This window comes from Rhodnius prolixus, unplaced genomic scaffold (genome assembly GCF_049639745.1).
Source record: "Rhodnius prolixus isolate KJV_2025 unplaced genomic scaffold, Rpr scaffold_2, whole genome shotgun sequence".
In the NCBI taxonomy this organism is placed as follows: domain Eukaryota; kingdom Metazoa; phylum Arthropoda; class Insecta; order Hemiptera; family Reduviidae; genus Rhodnius; species Rhodnius prolixus.
The window spans coordinates 2,752,536-2,775,718 of NW_027411592.1; the positions used below are offsets into that span (position 1 = coordinate 2,752,536).

At 31.5% G+C, this 23,183-nt stretch overlaps 3 protein-coding genes, 1 long non-coding RNA gene and 2 pseudogenes across 4 annotated transcripts; 2 read left to right on the forward strand and 4 right to left on the reverse strand.

Annotated features, from left to right (window-relative positions):
- The first annotated feature begins 1,024 nt into the window (after positions 1 to 1,024).
- On the forward strand, positions 1,025 to 5,544 carry LOC141450238 (uncharacterized; annotated as a pseudogene).
- Positions 5,545 to 7,159: 1,615 nt separating this feature from the next.
- LOC141450242 (uncharacterized) lies at positions 7,160 to 9,886 on the reverse strand. Its single transcript, XR_012455985.1, has 4 exons — positions 9,351 to 9,886; positions 9,143 to 9,244; positions 7,657 to 8,253; positions 7,160 to 7,564 (listed from the first exon to the last, which is right to left on the reverse strand). It is a non-coding gene; the product is annotated as an uncharacterized lncRNA (long non-coding RNA).
- On the forward strand, positions 8,300 to 9,004 carry LOC141450241 (histone H2A-like). The gene has a single exon (XM_074120443.1). The coding sequence runs from the start codon at positions 8,555 to 8,557 to the stop codon at positions 8,954 to 8,956; it is 402 nt and encodes a 133-aa protein (XP_073976544.1). The 5' UTR covers positions 8,300 to 8,554; the 3' UTR covers positions 8,957 to 9,004.
- Positions 9,887 to 10,914: 1,028 nt separating the features above from the next.
- LOC141448546 (histone H4) lies at positions 10,915 to 11,299 on the reverse strand. Its single transcript, XM_074116956.1, has one exon. It carries the CDS (start codon positions 11,268 to 11,270, stop codon positions 10,959 to 10,961), a length of 312 nt encoding a protein of 103 aa, XP_073973057.1. The 5' UTR covers positions 11,271 to 11,299; the 3' UTR covers positions 10,915 to 10,958.
- A 1,743-nt stretch (positions 11,300 to 13,042) lies between these two features.
- LOC141450243 (histone H1C-like) lies at positions 13,043 to 13,767 on the reverse strand. The gene has a single exon (XM_074120445.1). The coding sequence runs from the start codon at positions 13,736 to 13,738 to the stop codon at positions 13,112 to 13,114; it is 627 nt and encodes a 208-aa protein (XP_073976546.1). The 5' UTR covers positions 13,739 to 13,767; the 3' UTR covers positions 13,043 to 13,111.
- Positions 13,768 to 17,837: 4,070 nt separating this feature from the next.
- LOC141450254 (histone H3-like) lies at positions 17,838 to 18,329 on the reverse strand (annotated as a pseudogene).
- Between the last annotated feature and the right edge of the window lie 4,854 nt (positions 18,330 to 23,183).

A 23,183-nucleotide genomic window follows, 5' to 3' on the forward strand; every position in this document is an offset into this window, starting at 1 on the left:
GTTTATTACAATAATCTAAATACTATAAAATTCATCCAAGGATCAAAAAATGGAACAAAAACTGCATTTTGGGACATTGAAATCAATTATCTGAAACTCTAGTTTATTTAATTATCTTTCTTCTTGTAGTTCCAAGACCCTTCATGTATCAGATTTTAAAATAAACATTTCTAAATTATTTACTACATCCGTTAATGTATCAGAGGTTCACATTTGGAAAATAATAATAATATTCTAATAATATTGCTCTTTTTTAAAAAAAAATAGTGATGCTTTTAAGGCCGGAATCTGTTACCTATGTTGTATATCTCCAGTCACATTATTATGTTTGGAATTCTTTCTGAACCCTAAACATTTAGGGATTAAACATCTTGCAAATGCTGCTAACGTTCCATCTCATTTGCACATTCATAAATTGGGAAGTAATGTCAACATTATACGAAGGGTCTATGATTTACTGTTTCAAATGCGGAACCAAGATGCAGGAAAAATTCTTTTAATACTTTTTAACTTAATTTCCAGTCTGATTTTATATTACCATGAAAAACAATAGAAGTATATCATGGTTAATAATTAAACTGGCCTGACTTTAGTTACGGACTCCGTAATGAAGTTGAAAATTCTAAAATGATTATTCCATACAATAATTTGATAATATATATGTACATATTTATCCAAAAGAAAGTAAGATTATTGCCCAATTTACTCGTTATTTATTTTTTTGCCAAGCTTTTGACTTAAGGACAAGGTTAGGGCGACCATTCGTCCCGATTAATTCATATAATCATATATTCATATCCCAGATAATTCATCATATCATGTGAATATTATAATATGCTATTATATTTTATTCGCGCATCTATGCATACAAACATGGACGCATTCACTCTGCTAATAAAAAAAAAATTACATAATTTATAACTCCTATTTTGAAAAGATATAATATGAGTTGTCTCTAGTTACTAAGAAAAGTTTCCTACTAGATAAATTTCATTAAAAATAAAAAGTTTCTTCTGTAGGTAAATTTAAATGTTTGGTATTTGAGTAGCTACCCTGTAGAGGTTGTTTGAGAAGGGATGACCGTTAGGGGTAGCTAGAGGGTTGCAGGTTGCAGGTAGTAAGTGACATTCCTCACTTCATGTATAACACTCTATATGTAAGTTATGTTTTATGTGTGTTATGCCTTATGTCAAGTGAATAAACTAAACTTATGTTAGATTGGTGTTTATTAAAACCTTTAACTCTCCAAAAATTCGTCCGCATAAAAAAGAACCATTGTAGATTTCAAATTTGAAGTTTTTTACCACGGATACAGCACTGTTTACAGTTTGTTAACAGACATTGACCCGTTACTTTTACCATGTTCTTGTTGTTGGGTATGCAAGGTACCCATTTCATATAGGTGACAAATAGAAAATGTTATTAAACATCATATTTTAGCAAAAAATAAAAGCAAAGCTAAACAGAAAAAAAAACCACGCAGAGCTGAAGGTACGTAAAACTATTATTTTACTTCTTAACAAAAAAAAAATCAAATTTTTGCTTTAAATGGTAGCATTTATATTGGTGCAGTGTATAAATATTTCAGCAGAATTTCAGTTCTCATCAACTGAACAATGTTACGCATCTTCCAAATTTATTCCTTCATTCTAAACAAAAATGAATAGCCAGTACAAATTTCACCGGGCCATTTGCCTGAAATACTTTGATTTTAAACTCATGCTTTTGCTGTAGATCTAAATTTATTTTTGTACAGAGTTGTAGCAGGGAGGGAAGTGAAATTAATCTATGCTTTAAAACATCATTTCATCGTGTAATTGTAATCAAGTGCTAATTTGCTTTAACTTTATTCCAAAATTCACGAATATTTTGTGCAATTTTTATTGATATTCGTCAATGGTTACACTGTGTAAGAAGTGCTGCTGAAATGTTATACTTGTCTCAAAAAAGGGGGTGTGTGGGGGGCACAGCCCCCCACGAAATTTTTTTAAATAAAATTATCAATCTTGAATTAATAATTCGAAGTGATTCTGATTCGCTGTTACCTTATAACCCGCTAGATTTAAATGTAAATATAAAATAAATCTTTCTATATTTACATTTGAATTTGGCGGGTTATATGGTAACAGCGAATCAGAATCACTTCGAATTAGGCCACACCTCAGGGCGCTATTCTTTACATTTACCTATATACTATATATTGATAGTTCTACAATTATGTCCGAAAATGGTCAGGAACAAACTAACATTTTCATTAATACGAATGCTCTAGTCTTTAAAATAAATAAGCGAATATATTAAAATAAAGTTAAAGTATCCTCTAACTGGTTGTTTCATTTTCAGATTTGGCATTTTTTTCTGAAAATTAAGAATTGCAGCCACTACCAACCTTAAAACTGGAAACATCTACTAATAACAAACAGCTATTAATGATTTAATAAGTAAGAAATATATTCTGAGACTGTGTATATTCTGTGAATTAGTTCTTCACGGTCCACAAGTTTGGAAATAAACATAGCTATGCATGTAGCAGAAATACCTATACACTTCTAGTTTCAGCTGCATAAGCTCTGAAGAAAACAGTCATAGTAATTCAGTTTTTGTAAGTGGTCCAATATTGCATAATCAAAAATTAAAAGTTCATATCATAGCTAGTTCAGCCATTTATTCTGAAACATTTCTTTTCATGGGAATCCGTTTCAAAAGTTATTTCACTCAGTTAAAAGGTAATTTGGGAATGTATTTAGAAAACATTAGAAATTTTGGAAGATATTTCTGAATAACACATTTAAGCAAATCTCTGAGGAAAAGTAAAGCAATAAAAAATTAATTAAATCGTATTGGCTGAAAAGACTCAGAAAGTTTAACGTTGTGATTACAGCTGTGAAACATCAAAACTACTGATGCAGATACATACAGGTGAAATGCTATACCCTTGTAGTCAATGTGAATATAAGTGTAAAACATCAATTGATATGAGAAAACATGTGCTAACACATACTGGAGAAAAGCCATACACTTGCAGTCTATGTGATTTCAGTTCTGCTTACTCCAGTTCTTTAAGAACACACATGATGACTCACACAAATGAGAGGCCGTTTTCATGTAGTATGTGCGATTATAGCTGTACAACATCAAGCACTTTAAAAGTACATATGCGAACACATACTGGTGAAAAGCCATATACTTGCAGTCTATGTGATTTCAGTTCTGCACGCCCCAGTTCTTTAAAAACACACATGATGACTCATACAAATGAGAGGCCGTTTCAATGTACTATGTGCGATTATAACTGTATAACATCTAGCATTTTGAAAGAACATGTGCTAACACATACTGGTGAAAAGCCATACACATGTAGTCAATGTGAATATTGGTGTAAAAGATCAAGTGATATGAGAAAACATATGCGAACACATACTGGTGAGAAGCCATACACTTGCAGTCTATGTGATTTCAGTTCTGCACGCCCCAGTTCTTTAAAAACACACATGATGACTCACACAAATGAGAGGCCGTTTACATGTAATGTATGTGAATATAGTGGTAAAACATTAAACAGCTTGAAATTACATATGCGAACACATACTGGTGAGAAGCCATACACTTGCAGTCTATGTGATTTCAGTTCTGCTCACGCCAGTGCTTTAAAAACACACGAACTGAGACACACAAAAGAGAGGCCGTTTACGTGTAATGTATGTGAATTTAGCAGTAAAACATTAAACGACTTGAAGAAACATATGCGAACACATACTGGTGAGAAGCCATATACTTGCAATCTATGTGATTTCAGATCTGCTCACTCCAATGCTTTAAAAACACACATAATGACTCACACAAAAGAGAGGCCGTTTCAGTGTACTTTGTGCGATTTTAACTGTTTAACATCAAGCATTTTAAAAGTACATATGCTAACACATACTGGTGAGAAGCCATACAAATGTAGTGAATGTGTATTCAGTTCTTCACGATCAAGTGGTTTAAGAAGTCACATGTTAATACATACAGGCGAAAAGCCATACAAATGTAGTGAATGTGAATATAGATGTATATCATCAAAGTACTTGAAAGTACATATGCGAACACATACTATTGAGAAGCCAAATATTTGCAGTCTATGTAATTTAAGTTTTTCAAAATCCAGAGCTTTTAAAGCACACATACTGACACACACAAATGAGAGGCCGTTTACATGTAGTGAATGTAAATATAGCTTTAATACATCAAGTGATTTGAGAAGACACATGCTAACACATACGGGCGGCAAAAAGCTATACAAATGTAATGAATGTGAACTTAGCTTTAATTTATCAAGTGATTTGAAAAGACACATGCGAACACATACGGGCGAAAAGCCATACAAATGTAGTGAATGTAAATGTAGCTTTAGTTTATCAGGTTATTTGAAAGTACATATGCGAACACATACTGGTGAGAAGCCATACAAATGTAGTGAATGTGTATTCAGTTCTTCACGATCAAGTGGTTTAAGAAGTCACATGTTAATACATACGGGCGAAAAGCCATGCAAATGTAGTGAATGTGAATATAGATGTAAATCATCAAATTACTTGAAAGAACATATGCGAACACATACTAATGAGAAGCCATATATTTGCAGTCTATGTGATATAAGTTTTGCAAGATCTTGAGCTTTGAAAGCACACATACTGACACACACAAATGGGAGGCCATTTACATGTAGTGAATGTGAATATAGCGTTAATACAGCAAGTGATATGAGAAGACACATGCTAACACATACGGGCGGCGAAAAGCTATACAAATGTAATGAATGTGAACTTAGCTTTAATACATCAAATGATTTGAAAAGACACATGCGAACACATACGGGCGAAAAGCCATACAAATGTAGTGAATGTAAATGTAGCTTTAAAAGATCAAGTGATTTGAGAAGACACGTTTGGACACATACGGACCAGAAGCCGTACATGTGCAGTTTATGCGAATACAGATGTAGCACATCATACGGCTTGAAAGAACATATTAGAATACATACGGGCGAGAAGCCGTACACGTGTAGTGAATGTGAATATAGCTGTAGATCATTAGGTTCTATAAAAAGACATATGCGAAGACATACGAGTTAGAAGCCAATTACATGCTTATTCAGCTAAAATAAAACTCAAGAGATTTGTAATAAAAATTCAGCTTTGCACACTTTTGTGTGGTAACAGTGGAAATGTGAAAAAATTTACATGTTGTGAGTTCCATAATTTTTAATTTTTTTTTTGCATTCGGGATCTAGCCCCATACAAAAGAGTTTGGCGTAACAACAGTGTTAAGTAAAAATACAAATATACAAAGTTATACAGAATAATAATACAAAAGTAATACAGATAATGCAAATTAAATAATGCAGAAATACAAAAAGGTTGTTCTTTCTTATTTTATGTTATTTATTTCGATAATTATATACCAATGTTTGTACAATAAGTGATAATTTCAAATGATAAACCTGTGTAAAAGTCAATTTGTCTTATAAATAAAAATTATTCAAATTAAAATTCATAAGTTACGTATTCACAAGAATCCTTGTGCAATTATTTGTGCTACTTTTATCGTCTCAGATTCTGTCTGATTTTGTGTAATGAATGCTTTGAACTTAATGTGTTGGTATTAATTTTTTGTTCAAAGTTTTTGAACAAAAATAGATCTATTTTTATGGGTTTTTGTAAAAATTTATCAGCACCTTTGATATACAAAAATTTGGGGATGTAACTATTATGTATCCAGAATCAACCTCGTTTATTTATAAATTTTTTCAAATATTATTAGTTTAAAGGGCCTTTTTTTTAGTTTAACTCTGTAGCAGAAATCATAGTTCCCTGATGGCGATGTGGTTATTTATTTCTGAAAGCTGGTAAGGTATTAAAACATCGTAAAATTTCATCCATTTTATTTTGCCAACAAATACAATTAAAAGTGACTATGGATCTGGTAACAGTTACATTCATATAGTCGTACAGAAATTTGGTGTTTAGAAAATATAATGAAAACATATGTATTGTAAGTATTGTAGTCAAGTTCATTTCGTTAATCAAGCACTAAATTGAAATTCTTACAATAATTTTAGGTCTCCATTTTTTGAAAATATAAAAAAAAAAAAAACCCACAGTGTGCGGAATTAAAATCAGACAATGACGTGTATACACGTCGAACGCAGGGTAAAACAACCAAAAGTTAACAATGTCACAATAGTCTCTGCAAGCGATTTTTTCTGCAATCTCTCTGGGGGCTTGAGATTACAGACAGAGCACACTCTGTGCTCATTCAAAATCTTGCACCGCTTCACATATGCATTGCTCCTAGTTAACTACGGGACGCACGAGTTTTTACAAGGAAGAAAAGAGCTCTGAATTCTGGTGCAAAATGAAATCATGCTCGTACTGAGGTCTGAATCTCTATCTAAGGTAAAAACGGCATTGTACAAGGGTTGAGAGCTTCTATTTGTGTGTTTAATTCCCCAATCTCTAATGTGGAGACCAAACATGTACCAACCACTTATCATTTGGCTGTCTCCCACCACCTCCCACCGTATAAAATACTTGGCAGTTCTAATGGTAAGATAAAGGAAACATCCCACCAAATAATATTCTTAGTGTATTTTATTAAAATTTCGAGTTTTTATAGTGAATGGCAATTTTATATTTTTCACGAGCATACATGTCGAACGCACCCTAATAGAGATTTGATTTGACGTGTATACACGTCTAACGCGCTTAACTGGTTAATGGAATAAGCCTTAAAAACTGTTGAGATCAGGTAAGTCATAAGCGTAAAAGGAGAACAATTAAATAATGGAATTTTCAGGTGATGTGTTATTTAATTGAGGGAAGCCTCAAATTGAAATAATAAACATGCTGAATGATTTGATGAGGGGCAGCTGAGAAAATGTGTTCAAAAAGTAATTCCTCCAAAACATAAAAAAACAGATTTAACAGAGTAAACAATCAAGAGACTCCTTCAATTAAAATTAAGAAGTGAAAGAATTTACTTTCTAAATAACTAAAGACATTAGTCAAAGAATTGCAATAGGTTGAAAAGCACATTAATAATATCAAAAATTATTCCAATCAGATATTGAGATATTAACTCTAATGCCTGCGGAACCTGGCTTGCAACCCCGTATTATTTACTAAAATTGAGAATTACAATGATTAGTATTATGAATGATTAAAAATTTATCATTTGTGGTTGTATTTAACTTATCGTACTAGAAAGGCCGAACATAAATTACACAATGCATTTGTGCGTTCATAAATATACTTGGAGGGGGGCTCTGAAACGCCTCTTACAGGAACTGTTAGACCATTGCTACGTATATGTATTTTGTACAAAATAATTGTAAAAATCTAACTTTAATAAACGGATTTAATATAAATTAAACGTTATTTTCATATTTTGCTAACTGCCGGCAATCATACTGTATTACATTGAAGGTGCTAGCCAATTAGAAATGTTCTCAATACCCAGAATTCCATTTTTATGTACGAGTATATTTACATTCCTGCGCATGCTCAGTGATTTGTTTCCTAAACTTGAACCAGAAAAATATCCAAATTTTTAAATATTCCTGCATGTAGTAATATAAAAAATTTATTCTTTAAACTTTCTATACAATTTACTCACCTAAATATCTATATTTTCATTAATTGACTTCTCCAAAGAAGTTATTTCAGAACAAGATAATGTTTTGTCTCCTCTAAAAATATCTTGTATTAATTAAAAAAATTTTATATTTGAAGAAAAATCTGATAGCTCTGTTAACCTAGAGTACGATTTACAAACATTCTTGAGTTCTTTTACATATTTTTTTATAATGCCTGCAAATTATTGAAGGCTTCAGATTTAATTTGTAAAAACTTTTGTACGGTGGTTGCCAGGCAACAGGAATCATAAACTTCAGTTTACTTGACCTTCTAAGGTAATTGATTCACCAACCAATAGAAATGTGTGCACGTGTTACATAACATGCCCCGCAAAATTCAATAAAAGTTTAAAAATAAATGTGTTGCGAATAAAAAGCAATTTATTGGAATCAAAAGATTTAAGGACTAATGGTGTCAGCATTGCTATATTTCATCAATCAAAAATATTTACAAAAAAAAATGGTCCACATGCCATTAAAAAGGGAATTATTCAATTATAATACTAATCATTCATTAGATGTTACATACTTTCTTGAATATTAGTGGAGCCCAAATATTGAAATTAATTCAGGATCACCTAAAATGAATATTAAATTCGTACAGTAAATAATAATACAAACATTAATATTTTTGAAAGTAGAAATGCTGTAAGTTTGAAAAAAAAAACTTAGTTTCGTATTACTTAAGAAAAACTAAATTTATCAAAACTCAGTGAATTTGGAGAAAAAAATAAATAAATATATAATTGCCAATAGATGGCACTGCTATTTGTAACGAACCTAGCCAATGGCAGCGTTAGAAAAACGGTATATAAGATGCTGCTCAGGGTCCCTACAACGAATTAGTATTCTTATAGTAGTGTATCAAACCACATAGCGATGTCTGGTCGTGGTAAAGGTGGAAAATCTAAGGGAAAGGCAAAGACAAGATCATCAAGAGCTGGTTTACAGTTTCCAGTTGGCAGAATTCATCGATTACTGCGTAAAGGTAATTACGCAGAGCGAGTCGGCGCTGGTGCACCAGTTTACTTGGCAGCTGTGATGGAATATCTAGCAGCAGAAGTGTTAGAGTTGGCAGGCAATGCTGCTAGGGATAACAAGAAGACTAGAATCATCCCACGTCATCTACAACTTGCCATTAGAAATGACGAAGAGTTGAACAAATTGTTGTCGGGAGTAACTATCGCACAAGGCGGTGTTTTGCCTAACATTCAAGCGGTACTGTTACCGAAGAAGACCGAGAAAGGTGGCGGTGGTGGCCATGCTTCCCAGGAGTACTAAAGAGGAGTTGAAAAAGTATTTTCTAACGGCCCTTTTCAGGGCCACAAATTTTTCACAATATTTTTAAAAACGAATAAATAAATTTGATCCTCAATTAACTTATGTTATAAAAGTAGAACAGTAGAGATTAATTTGTACGCAAAACCTAACAATGTATTTCCTATTAATATTATATTAGATAAGTACCACAAATTTGTGACCACAGCTTCCAGGGCATTTATTGACAATTTTCTTTTTGCTATTATATCTTCACGTATCGTTATAACCTCTTTTTTTTTGTAGGTAAATCTTAAAGATTTGAATTCAAATAAATAATTCATCTTAAAAAAGTTCTTAATTTTTGTCATTAAATAACCGTAAAATGAAACAGTAAAATGTACATTTTCGTACTTACGTAATGATTGTTGCTATATATTTTTTGTTACCTTTTTTGGATAACTTCTGAAAATAATCCTCAAATGGTCTTAATAAATTTGTTGGTTCTGAACAATAAAAAATTATCAATTTTTAACTGCATTTTCTCGTTATTTAAAAATATACCTATTTTATATTCTGTTGAAGGGTTTAGAAATCATTGTTAAAGAAACTATGTATGATTATTTACTCTTAAATTGTTTTTCTTTTAGAAATAAGGTTATAGTATGTACTTGATTTTCCACGTTTTGTATATTAGATCGAAAAAATGTTTAATAATAGGAACGATTAAATAATAATTTAAAGTTGCCACATCAAGCAGAATACGCAACTCAACGTAACCAAATTAAGGTGGACTGTGCTGGCAAAAGGAAACAAACATTTGGAGCTCAGTGAACAGTTAGGCATACTGTGACGACCGTCTGATAGAACGATCATAAAAACTGATGGTAGGTCACCTTGGAAATGAACATTTATACTATATTATTGACTGTAATTTATTTTAGTAACCCTAATTTCAAAGACCATACAGGCAGATAGACCTACATAAATAGAATGTAATAATATTAGGGAAAAGTGGCCAAATTTGAATTTTTATTTAGAATGGATAATAGAACGACCAAAACTTTTTATCACAGACGTGTTCACATGTTTGTTAACATTAATTTTTTTGTGCCCATAAGTAACCCTAAATAAATTTTCTCAGAAAAGATTTAATACTATTTAGCTTTAAATTGTATGCAATAATAATACGTAATAAATACATGCCTAAAATACGGAGTATGTTGGCTACACTGAGAATATCTTCATATATCTAAAAGATATCTTTATTCTATTAGAATTTATCATTAATATCATACCAAGTTACGTTAGTATTTCTAAATAAAAAAGTAAAAGAAACAAGAAAAGGAAAATAAAAACATGTTACAATAATAAAATAGTTTTTAAAGCTGTTTTTCCATGAGTGGGGGGGTGTGGCTGTTAACCTGTTAGAATTTTTTCATATACTAATAATTACTAGTTGTAGTAATGAATTTAAAATAAATAAATACTAAAAAATTTCGAATAAATAATGCACTAATATAAAAAATATAAACATGTCAGAATCTAAACGCAACTAGTTCAATTTGATTACTTGTTTTTACACCTATTTGACTTTTGTCATTTCCGGCACATTAGCTTAGGCTAGTTTTCTTTTAGATTTATTTTAACTATTTTCTTCGTAAAACATAATTTTTATTTTTTTTGAATTCCATAATTATTCGGTAACTTTCTACGAAATATTTCCCCACCCACTGATTTTTTTTAAATCCTCTTTTAAACTTAATATTAATACTGTATATGCTACTAGTAAATACTAGAAAATTTGTAAGCCTTTACGTGATAATAAACCTAACATGGAGCAAGAAAGGTTGTAGCAATGCGTTTCACTTCCATTAACACATCAAGGCTGAACTTTGATGTCGCCTCTGCAGCAGAGTAATACAGGCTAGCTGTTCTCCAGGAGATTACTGTGATAAGTGATTCAGAATATCTGGTGGCCCTGAAAAGGGCCGTTGATATAGAATGTTCGTTGCAAGCAAACAGTTTAGCCTCCAAAACCGTACAAAGTTCTTCCTTGACGCTTAAGGGCATACACAACGTCCATAGCTGTGACTGTCTTCCTCTTTGCGTGCTCAGTATAGGTGACAGCGTCTCTGATTACGTTCTCCAGGAACACCTTCAACACACCTCGAGTTTCTTCATAAATCAGTCCAGAGATACGCTTTACTCCACCACGGCGAGCAAGACGACGTATAGCTGGTTTGGTGATGCCCTGGATATTGTCACGCAGTACCTTCCTATGACGCTTAGCGCCTCCTTTTCCAAGACCTTTACCTCCCTTGCCACGGCCTGTCATGTTGTGCTACTTGGAAGCTTTAGTACTTAACTGATGCTTGATTGGGGCTGCAGGACTGTATTTATACCCTCCCAAAGGTTCCCCCTCCACATTTTTGCATCAGTAAAGGTTCTAGAAGCTACGATGAAATTCGAACATACACGTACACCACCGACCAGACACAGGTTAAAGAAAAAAAATACTATTTAAAAAGTAAAAAAATATATTTCACCTTGTTTCAGTTTACTATGTACAGTTCTCAAAACTAATTATTTGAGGACTGAAACTTTTAATTCACGAAGTAAAAATATTTTAGGGTTATGTTTCTATTCTTACTAAGTAAGGAGAGTAATTCAATCATATCAAATGTTCTATTTTGCGTTATCACCGAAAATATCCAGTTTGAAGAGTCTAAATAATTGAGTTTTAGAAAATTGTCTCATTTCTCTCAGTATGTGAGTAAATATAAACGCTTAAAGCATCTTTTGTAACTCCCACCTGTATATCAAGCTAAGGTTTTTTTAAATTTTTTTCCTTAATATGTAAATATGTTCCTTTAAACTGAACTAAATAATTTGATGGGTGTATATAGGCGCTAAGCTTGAAACCTCAATTTCATTTCAAATTTGTGTACATATTTAAAGTTTTGTAAATAAATATTATTATTATTATTAATATGTGAGTGTGTCTGAAAAAAATATAATATTATACATTAAAAATTATCGGAAGCTGGAACGTCATATTTAAATTGGAACTGTCAGCTGGCGATCAAATCCTTAATTGGAAAGTACTTATTTTGACTTTTTTTAACATGTTTTCAAAAACCTCTTAACGATTTTCAATTAACTAGATACACACATTAAACTTTTATTTCAAACATTCTGCAAGAAAAAATCTATTAAAGGGCTTCTAAGTAAGGGGCAGTAGGCTTTTCTCTGAAGAGTAGTATTTAAGGTTATAATGTTCGATGATGTGTCCTTCATATTGCAAAGGATAGAATATTTAACCACAACTCAGAGATTAGGGAAAATTCCGCAACCAAAATTCTCCATTTACTTTTTTTTTAAACTTTTTTAGAAACATTTTCTTAAAACTTCGTGCTTTCATTGCACTGTTGGTTTTTGTCTTTTATTTTCCAGGTGAAATTCAGGAGGAACAGTTCCCTATAAAAGTACCATTTCAAGTAAAGTACGATTCTGCATGTTTTGTTATAAATGGAAATTAAATAATATAATAAAATTTTAAAATAAAGTTAATTAAAAAATAAATGAAAGGGTCTTGAAAAAATTTTGAATTTATAGAAAATTCCAAAATACCGTCCAATAGTGTTCCGGAAGCCACCACATTACTTTCTATTTTCTGAAAATTTGTAAAATTTTGTCACCTAAATTTTCTCTTTACTTCTTAATAAATAAAAAGTTTTAATTTTTTTTCATTCTTCTAGGAAATTCGATTTGGGTATTTTGAGGTGACGGATATAAGTCAACAATTTGAGCAACGTAGTGAAAGTGGTGTTTCTAGAGATGTCAACTACTTCTTATTCTAGACCATTTTTCCTGTAATTCTGATTCGATGTTCATTTTAAAAATTTATTGGGAAGAATTAACAATATACATTATTAGTTCCTTGTCAATTCTTCCCCAATAATTTTAAAATATGTACGGCTTTGGCCTAGAAGGAAAATGCTCAATTTTACAAAATGGCCTCGGAGAAAAATATTTACAAAAAAAAAAATTAAGATACTCCACGAAGCAGATGAACCATTTGACGTAAAATCAATTACAACTAATAAGTGATTTCTAATTTGGTGGCCCTGAAAAGGGCCGTTAATATTTAACTAAATAATTTCGCCGACTCGGAGCTCATTTCTTCTTAGGTGCAGCTTTTTTGGCAGCAGCCTTTTTTGGTTTAGCCTTGGCAGCTGTTTTCTTTGCTTTCGTCGGTGTGGCTTTCTTGGGTTTTGGCGCTTTCGGCGTGGTAGGAGGCTTCTTGGTTTTCTTTGCCTTAGGAGCAGCAGCAGCTGTTTCTTTCTTTTTAGCTGGAGCGGCGGCCGCTTTCTTCTTGGTTGCAGCTGGTTTCTTCTCAACAGCTGGCTTTTTCGGTTTTGCTTTAGTGGCTGGTTTCTTGCTTTTAGCGCCTGTTTCTGTCCCACCTAAACGGAATGATCCAGCAGCTCCTTTACCTTTGGTTTGCACCAATTCACCAGTTTCTACAGCCGACTTGATGTATTTCCTGATGAACAGAGACATTTTCTCTGCATCTACATTATACGTTGTGGTGATATATTTTTTGATCGCTTGCAATGATGATCCACCTCTTTCTTTCAGATCCTTAATGGCCGCAGTGACCATCTGAGATGTTGGCGGATGCGATGCCTTCTTTTTCACAGCTTTCGATGCGGCTTTCTTCTTCGGTGATGCCTTAGCTTTCTTGGTAGCTGCAGCTGTTGGCGAGGACTCCACGGCTGGTTGTTCAGTTGTCTCGGTCATCCTTACGATGCTCAATAACACGTACTATGAACAACTACGTGTTGTCCAAGTAAATAAGCTAAGGGCCGGACCATAACGTAGACATGTTTCAATTCATCTTTCGTGAACAAATAATAACATGGGTCCAGTGTTCAATATTTTAGGTTTTTAATTTTTTACACAATATTTATGAATAGTTAACAATTTTTCAATAGCTTAAATTTTTTACCCACAATCCCAAGTTTAGGTACAAGCTACTTGTTTCAGAAAATAAACCACAGGTATTACATTATTTTAAATTAAATTGACGAATAAGTAGTACTTACCTATCTCACTGAGTAATTATTTATGGATAACTTTTTAATATTTCAGAAATATTATATTCTGTTTAACTTAAATTATTCTCAATTAACTCTAGTACCAAAATGAATACAAATTGTCTACATTCAAGCTGTTTTTAACCAAAAAATGTATACTCAAAGTTGGGAAGAATGACACTTTGGATTAGTTTAGGAGCTGCACTTCGACATTGTAGAAGATATTTGAGAAATGAAAAATTACTATTAATATTTAAAAATTTAATAATTTTAAAATATTTTTTGTTGTAATTATAAAAAGCTTTTTATATTTCTATAAAATTAAACTTATCTTTCCACGAAAAAATGCTATTGTAGTAAAGTTAACAGTTACTCGGCAATCATGATGCACATAGATGTGTGATCATTTCAAAATGCTATAATCAAACTTAATTTAAACATTGATAGGTCTTGTGTTTATAAAAAAAACTATAATTAATGTAATAATTTTGAATTTCCAAATAATAATAAAATCTATTTACACAAAAATCCTTCAGCTTTAAGCAAGGATATAAGTACGTGTTTAACTTCTTTCATTTTTGCGTTCTTTTCGTATTTTAATTGGAAACATGTTTAACCGAATATCTACAACCATCTTCGAAACCTTGTATTCCATTTTTATTATTCATTTAAAATAATTGACAAAATGGATGAACTGATGGTTAAGTTTCTAATACACGGATTACAAAAGAAGTTTTGGTACTGAAGTGGTTGAATCAGATTCTAAGAGTGGTGAAATCAAGTGAAGAAACCATCATTGATTACCTTTTAAGATTTAATAAATTGGACAACTTTAAAATAAATAACTTTGCCATTGATTATTTAATTTTAACATTCTTGCAAATGCATGTTTTAAGAAGAATTCTTAATTTTCATATTATTAGTTCTACTCAAGCTTTTTTTTTTAAGTTTTAAGTTGTAAGTTTTTCCAAAAATGTTTTCAACAAGTTGTTTTGAGCTAAGTATTCTTGCTTCTATCAGAAAATCTCTATAAAAATTTTTTCTTTGGATGTTTCACTTATTAGTAACTAACTTAAGAAAATAATTTAACTGCAAGTTTAGTTTATTCTTAAAAACAAACTTAAAACAAGCTTGTTTTGTATTTAGCTTTAAGTTTGATGCATAGATCTATGAAAACTATGCATGATTATGTACTTTTATACAGTATGTATACAAGAGGCTGTGATAAAATTTATTAATGAGTAATACAATAATTTTTTCCAATAATCTTCTTTGAAGGATGAAAATTGAAGTGATTTTTCCCTGACTTTTGTGTACTTCTATTTAAAAGTACAATATTTTCTAATAATTTTCTTTTTTTTTTTAATAGTTGTAAAAGAAAACGTTAGAAATCGCAAACATATTAATATTTACCACATACATACGTATGTTTGCATACAAATAACACACACTGATTACATCGACCAAACATCTCCGCATACGTAATTAACATCATTGCAAAAAAGTACCTAAGTGGATCATTAAAATCTAAAATGAACCACCAGGGAAAAGATACCAAAGCCAAAGCTATTTTTAAAATAACTTCAACCTAAAAAGTGTTTGTTAAGATAATAAGCTCCAATGAAGCACCAAATTTTGGAAAAAGAAATTAAAATAATAAGAAAATGGCTCATATTACTCCAAAAGCGGTACCAGGTTTTTTAAAATAACTTTTCAAGGTTATTAAAGCTAAATTACCCTAAAAATGGTACGAAGTTTTTCAAAATAACTTAAAAATATAAAAAAGAAGTGTCTCATGTGTTTCAATTGAAGTACAAAGTTTAAAATATAGCAGGAAAAGTGATCCAAATGTTTTCTGTTTTTTTTTTCCTTAAGTAACTCGCAACTAACTCACATAACATCGCCATGAGGAAGACAAATCATTTGTCGAAACGTTGGCGTATTATTTATTAGATTGTGTTGCTGTTCTTTTATTAGATCGAATCCTCTCCAGTTTAATCCTAAGCATTTAGTTCATTACTTTTTTTTTCTTTTCTTTGGCATTGATGTATTATCATACGATTTATTTACCAATTAAATTTTGATTAAAATTATAAAATAATTAAATTTATGATTTGTTTTTTCTTTAAATGCCCATCTTATGTAATGTTTTAGTGTAATCCACAGTTTTACAAACTGTGTAATGTTAAATACGAATTGAAGAGTTTCTGGAAATAAAAATAAAAGTTACAAGCAAAACTTAAATATAAAATTTACGAAGAAAAAGTCGGACGTCTGAATACATCAGTTTTTAGGTTAATTCAAGGCTGGACACATAAATTTTATTTTTTTAAGAATTAATGGAAAATAATGTTATCCATTCTGTACAGATACAGATGTACTTTTCAGTATTTTAGTTTCACAAGTGATTGGCTGTCTGAACGGACTCGGTCCGCTGGAACGAATCCAATGGTGGAACGAGTTGATTCAAATCCCTATGTTTACATGCCCAAAAAAATCAAGAAAAATTAAAATAATGCTGAAGTTACTAAGATTTTACAATGAAAAACTAAATTAGAACTGACCTAAGTCTATCGTGTTACTGACATATTTTAACTCACAAAATCAATCCGCACCACCTAAAAAAAACCTGGCAAGCTTAAAATACTGGATGCTTGGAGGTGGCATAAATTCCAATATTTTAAAAATGTCAATAATTCGAAAATAATTAAAATATTAATTTCTTAACAATATGTACAAAAGCTCTGTTAGCTGCACTGTTCGTAGTTTTGCACTTTAAAATAAACAATATTATTAGAAGACTATTTCTAAAGAGTAAAGCAAGAATTTTTTTAAATCAAGTGAAAATAACCAATATATGTACGTAATGGAGAACATTCATTAGAATCTGAAATCAGTGAAGTTGAATCCGGAATGGTTCGTCTTTTTGAATCTGAATTCGGTCCTTTTATCGTTCACCGACTCTAGCCAATAGACAACTCCAGTTCCACAATGTCATGGTAAGTCATTCTGTATTTTTTATTATATTTGTTTTAAAAATTCTTCGTATTTTATAATGATTTCGACAAAAACAATTTTTAAAATTAAAACTGTCTTAAGAATCTGTTTTTATTATTCTAATAAAACGAATATTTTAATAATAAAAACATTTTTATCATGAATGTTTGTGAAATAGGTAATAACAGTGGGAGGGTTACTGCAGTAATTAAACAAGTTAGGTAATATAATTTCTTGGCTGTTTTGACCATCCATTTTTGCAAAATGATGTTTTGTATTCGATTCTTAATAGATGATTGATTATTAAAGTAAAGTAATCGCCTATTTTTTCAGGCAACGTCCAACTACTAATTAGGTGTAGATAGATGATTATTATTTTCCTTATAATGTAATAATCATTTTGTTTTCTAAACAATTTTTTTATTTTTTTTAGGGGAATAATTTTCATACCGTCTTCGTTTCCCTAACATCTTTCGTTTTATCTTGGATCCTTCCCGAAGTAAGGAAACTTCAATATCCCTACCCGTGGTCTAGCTGGGATAATGACATAACTGCATTGCTTTAAATCTAATATTTGAGTGTAACCTAGTTTAGATTTTTACGTATTGGAAATCCAACGAATGCACAGGGGACTCGTTCTATCCATCTACTTTCCATGTTAGCTATATACGTTGAGAAACGTGCTTCTATCTGCGTGTAGCACATAGGAACGAAATAACTCTCAAGCGTGTGGCATATATAAACAACAGAAAAGTGATACAAATTAGTGGCCCTGAAAAGGGCCGTTGAAATAGATACTTAAAATATCTTTTAAGCACGTTCTCCTCTGATACGACGAGCCAACTGAATGTCCTTAGGCATAATGGTCACCCGCTTGGCGTGAATTGCGCACAAGTTAGTATCTTCAAAGAGACCAACTAGATAGGCCTCGCTAGCTTCTTGTAGAGCCATAACCGCTGAACTCTGGAACCTCAGATCGGTCTAGAAATCCTGAGCTATTTCTCTCACCAGCCGTTGGAATGGCAATTTACGGATCAGAAGTTCCGTACTTTTCTGGTATCTCCTGATCTCCCTCAGAGCTACAGTGCCTGGCCTGTAACGATGCGGCTTTTTGACGCCACCGGTTGCTGGTGCACTCTTCCTCGCTGCCTTGGTTGCCAACTGCTTCCTTGGGGCTTTGCCACCAGTAGATTTCCTAGCTGTCTGCTTGGTACGTGCCATTGCTAAAGTGTACGTAGTCAAATTCTATCAGCTTCAATTACTAAGTGAAGCACTCGGAGGTTCTTTTATACTAAAGCAACTACCCCCTCTCTTACCAAATGGTTGTACCCCCACTAGTTTGACGGCTGTTACAGCTTAGTATGTACCTTAAGCCTCTAATAACTGAACTGTTTAGAAATGGCGGGAAATGCTAGGTATTAGCAAGTGCCTACACAACACTTAGAAAAAAAGGACAACAAAAAAAATTAAATAATTGAAAATTATAAAATAAATAGTTTCATATTTTTTTTTATTTGATGCTATCAATTTAATAAATTTTAAACAATTTATCAGTTCATTGTATAAAGCGCAGTGCTTTCTGACCCCTGTCAGTGTTGCCACTTACTGAAGTGTTGGGGGAAACCTTCTTCTAATTTCTTAAGTTTGGTTGTTGCCGAGTGTTGTTACTTCTTGTTTTTCTATTCAAATTAGTCTGTTCCTTTCGTCAATATTTTAGTGAGTGTTATAATTATCCAATAATTACCTGTTGAAACTAATAAAATTAGAAGTGTAATTCTGTCTGCCTTGAACGTTGTTAAATTGTATTTATATATATTGAAGGTTGAAGAGTAATCTTAGATTGACTGACTAAGATAATAATAGATATATTTTGAACGAATTAAAAGATTGGCGAATATTGTAAGCATTAAAATACATATTTTTTAATAATAATTTTTTTTTTGCTACTTTTTAAAACATCTGGAATTTCCTTGTCCTGGAGTGTAATTCCCTACATCGTCCTTTTTTCTTTCTTTCACCTTTCCTCCTTATAAATATCGTTTATTGTAAAAACATCGGTTTTTTGTTTATTTTATTTATTGTTCGCTGGTTTTTTAGGAAAAGATCTCTCCCTCACTCTTTCAATGTGTGTACTCAAACGCGATTCAAAATCAAAAACCGAAAATCTCGGATCGTTCAAATTTAATATTAGGCTTATGTGCAACACGAGAATGTCAAAGGTTTTTAGTCTACCGGAAGCTAAATCATTTTCTAATCGTTTAGGATTTTCTCTGAAAAGGCTCGTAACGATTTTATTGTTATTTTTTTAACTTTGCGTACTTAAATAAACTTTTGAAAAACCGTAGTTATATTCAATATATTGCAAAGTGTTTCTTTAAATATTATCTAGATCTAGCCACTTTAATTTATTGCAAATACCTTGAAATAAATACAGCCATAACCAATAAGTAATCACCTAACTTTGATGTCATATTGTAAGTACATTTAGAATGGTTGGTAAAATATTTTAATTGCTAGTTTTCACCTTAAAACAGGCACAAAAGACTTCTAATGGAATAACTAGATACCACTTAGCAACAACTTTTTAGCGTGACCAAGGGCTTTTTAAGATAATTTAGCCCATCCTCTTATATCTTTTAATTTAAAGGTTCAATGGCACAAACTTCCTGATAATAACAACAAAGAATATTTAATCCTCAGGAGGGTAATAGTTGAATAGAGACCTTTTGTTGTATACCTTAAAATAACTGTAAAATGGAATCCCGATGGGAAATCTGAGAATGTTTAAATCGATTATTTTTAACAAGTGTTTAAGATAGTAGAATGTATTTAAATTATTAAGAATGAGGTTGATCATAAAAATGAAGATGAAGTAAGGAAAATATCACACTAAATCGCCGCCAATCAAGCAAGCATTAGCTTCGTAAGTAAAGAAATAACTGTCCTTATATCCAAGATATACTCATGTTTGATCAGCTATTAAAACCTTACGGTTACTGTTTCAAATTGCATGCTAGTTTTTTACTTTATAACTTTTCTTTCACTTAGGGTACAAAACTAACACTTTCTTAGTGTAATTTTTCGAGATTATGTTTTCAAAATCATTTAGTCAACTTGATCACTTTATGTTATAAAATAAACTCGTGGATTTTTCAGGGGTTCAATTTGGTAAAGAGGATTTGATTTGTAACTAGATTTCTGTCGTAAACGGTAGGAAGTGCAGTTCTGTACTCTCAGAAAGTGAAATATATGACAAAAAAACTTAGTTGTAGTAAAATTTTCTTTAACAAATTTACGTCAAATTTTTAGTATACATTGATAGGTTCATGATCTATAAAGATATAGGAGAGTTCAGCCATTTAACTAGTTTAAGTGTTGTAATTTCCTAAATAAAGTATAGTTTACGTTAGATTTGCATTTTATTGTAAAGCATTAATTTTTTTCATACACTTACTTGGTGGTTTGAAAAAGGCCTTGAATTTATTTATACAAATGCGTTTATTAACTAATATTAAAGTTGAAATAATGATGGGACTATTCAACAGTCTACACTTGAAAAGCAGATCTGAATGCAGGAATTTAAAACTCCAACTAAGAGACTTAAATAATATAAATTTAAGTTGGATTTTGCCAGTCTTTATCTAACCTTGAACAAGGTAAGTGCATGAATTACTAAACAGCACATCATTTTGTCTAATTTTCTACGAAAGAAATTAATATACTATTCACTACCTTATTAGAAAGAACTTTATAATTGATGACAATATTATTGAGAATAAATCTCTCTTACTTATCTTAAAAATACTTAATTGTTATAACTGGTCTAAGGAAAATTTAATTTGTTTCTAAAATAAACATTTGTACGGTAGCGATAATTTGAAAAGTGTTTGAAATCAGATAGATTATTTAGGCTTGTTTTATTGGGAATATCTCGAAATTAAAATAGCAATAATCATTACGTAATTAGTCGCTAGCTAGGGATTAGGTCACAATTTGACAATTACAATTTTTTACATTACATACATAAATGTAAGGTTGATGTGTCTTATGTTCTGTTTATAATATATATAGTTTAATGATAAATAATATTCGGATATTTAAGTACTTATATTAAGATTGATTCGTTGTTGACAGGTTCATTAACCTTACAATAGAACAACGTGTGCTATCTAGTGGTAGGTGATATAATTTTTCAGAAGTTTTGCAAAGCATTACTAGATAGCATTGGCATGCAGTTATTTCAGTTTAGTTTTTCTTTTGATAGGTTCAGATTTATCAATTAATAACAATAAATGAGTTTTATTTGTTGTGCAGGTTACATAAAAAAATTAATAAAACCGTGTTGCTTACTTATAAATATAAAATTATTATTCAGTTTCATTGAATAACAAGATAATCCATTGAACATACTGATGTTAAATAGTTTTTGCAAATATTTTGATAGTTAAATTTGTTTAAACTATTAAGATTTATAGTTGGACATTACAATAATGATAAAGTAGGAAATTGTAACCACACAATTTTCTGCGTATCTCGTTGGATGGGCTGGTTAGGCAGGTTTCACTCTCTACAATAAGCAAGTTTTGTTTTACATATCATTGCCTAAAAGGTTTAGGAATAATTCCACTCATTGACACTTGGGGTTGAAGTATGCCAAACACTTGGTATAAATCCAAGTGATGTTCGATTTATTAGGTGAATAGCCTAATATGCGATGATAAGAAGATATACTTTGACTACCAAAATATCGTACACACACGAAATGAGTTAGGTTTGGCCAGTCTAGAATGAGCGAAAAAGATAAGCTTCTGCGAATAATAGAACTCGTAAGAAGTGGTCTATTGTGGAAGAGGGCAAGCTAGCACATTACGTTGAAGTATAAAAACATTACACTTAAAATTCTGAATTGTAATGAATATCAGTCCACCAGTTGTAAACCTGCATAGATCTAATTTTCTACTGTATTTCTGAAAGGAAAGTTAAAAAGGGTTTGTTTACTTGGGACAACGGAAGTTAAGCCTATCACTTCAGTTTGAAACATATTCTTTTTTCAGGAGTATTGATTTTACTGGGGTTCTGCAGAATTGAGACATCACAGTGCCTTCCTGAATACAGATACTGTTTTAATAAAATTTAATTAATAAATTTCACTAAGGAAGTGTCGTGCATGCGTTTAAAACTCCGACTTTTTTCAAGTGCCTCACAACTACAGGTGGGTATTGTATGAATACCTGTAACTAACCTAGTAACATAATAGCCTTAAATGAAGAACTTTTTCAAGGACATTACTATGGTTCTTTTTTTTTTTGTTTCATCTATGTTCCTTAGCTTGCCAAGCTGGAGTTGACTCCCCTCCTTATAATTGGGAAGTAAGCCAGTCCCAAACCTCCCAGATGTTTTTTTCTTCTTTTTAAATCCCCACCTAGTATACTAGGCTTGCGCTGTGTAGTAGTGATGGGCAGAACGAGTCCGTCTTTGGACTCGTTGGATTTGAATCAGTTCCAGGGTTGGAATCGATTCCAACAACTCGTTCACCGATTCCGGTCTCTGTACTTACCCTATGCATTAGTAAAAATGTCACGCAATTTATTAAAAAATATCATTAAATGTTAGCTTTCCCTGTTAATAACAAAACTATATTTCTTTAACACACATTGAGTACTATCCCTAATTTCCAATTGCACTGATAAATATAAAATTAACAACGTAACACAAAAATTAACATAAAAATAGACTAGTCAATTATAAAAATTAAAGCAATGCTGTTTAGTCATTATCTAGCTTGACCACTGGAAGACTGGAGTTAACGTGCTTCAAGAGGATCCAAGGTAGAGAAACGGAAATGGGTAGGAAATTATTCCCATAAAAAAAATTCTAACCCTTCAAGCAAAATGATAATTACTCATAAATAAAGAAATATTTATTTACTAGGACTTGTATATCAAGCTTTAAAAATATTATCTTATTATCTTACGAAAAGAAAAAGCTGTGTGCTTAATCTTTAACATAGCGCTGGACACTCTTATTCTTATCTTCATTGGGTAAGTTTAACCGTGTACATGACCGTGAGACAGTCAAAGTAACACTGAGCCAAAATTTAGTATTACCTAATTGGTTTACTTACTGCAGTATCCCTCCCACTCTATCACCAA

What these genes read in the sequence shown, in the direction of transcription:
- LOC141450241 (XM_074120443.1), top strand. Translation starts at nt 8,555, where the DNA reads ATGTCTGGTCGTGGTAAAGGTGGAAAATCTAAGGGAAAGGCAAAGACA.
- LOC141448546 (XM_074116956.1), bottom strand. Translation starts at nt 11,270, where the DNA reads ATGACAGGCCGTGGCAAGGGAGGTAAAGGTCTTGGAAAAGGAGGCGCT.
- LOC141450243 (XM_074120445.1), bottom strand. Translation starts at nt 13,738, where the DNA reads ATGACCGAGACAACTGAACAACCAGCCGTGGAGTCCTCGCCAACAGCT.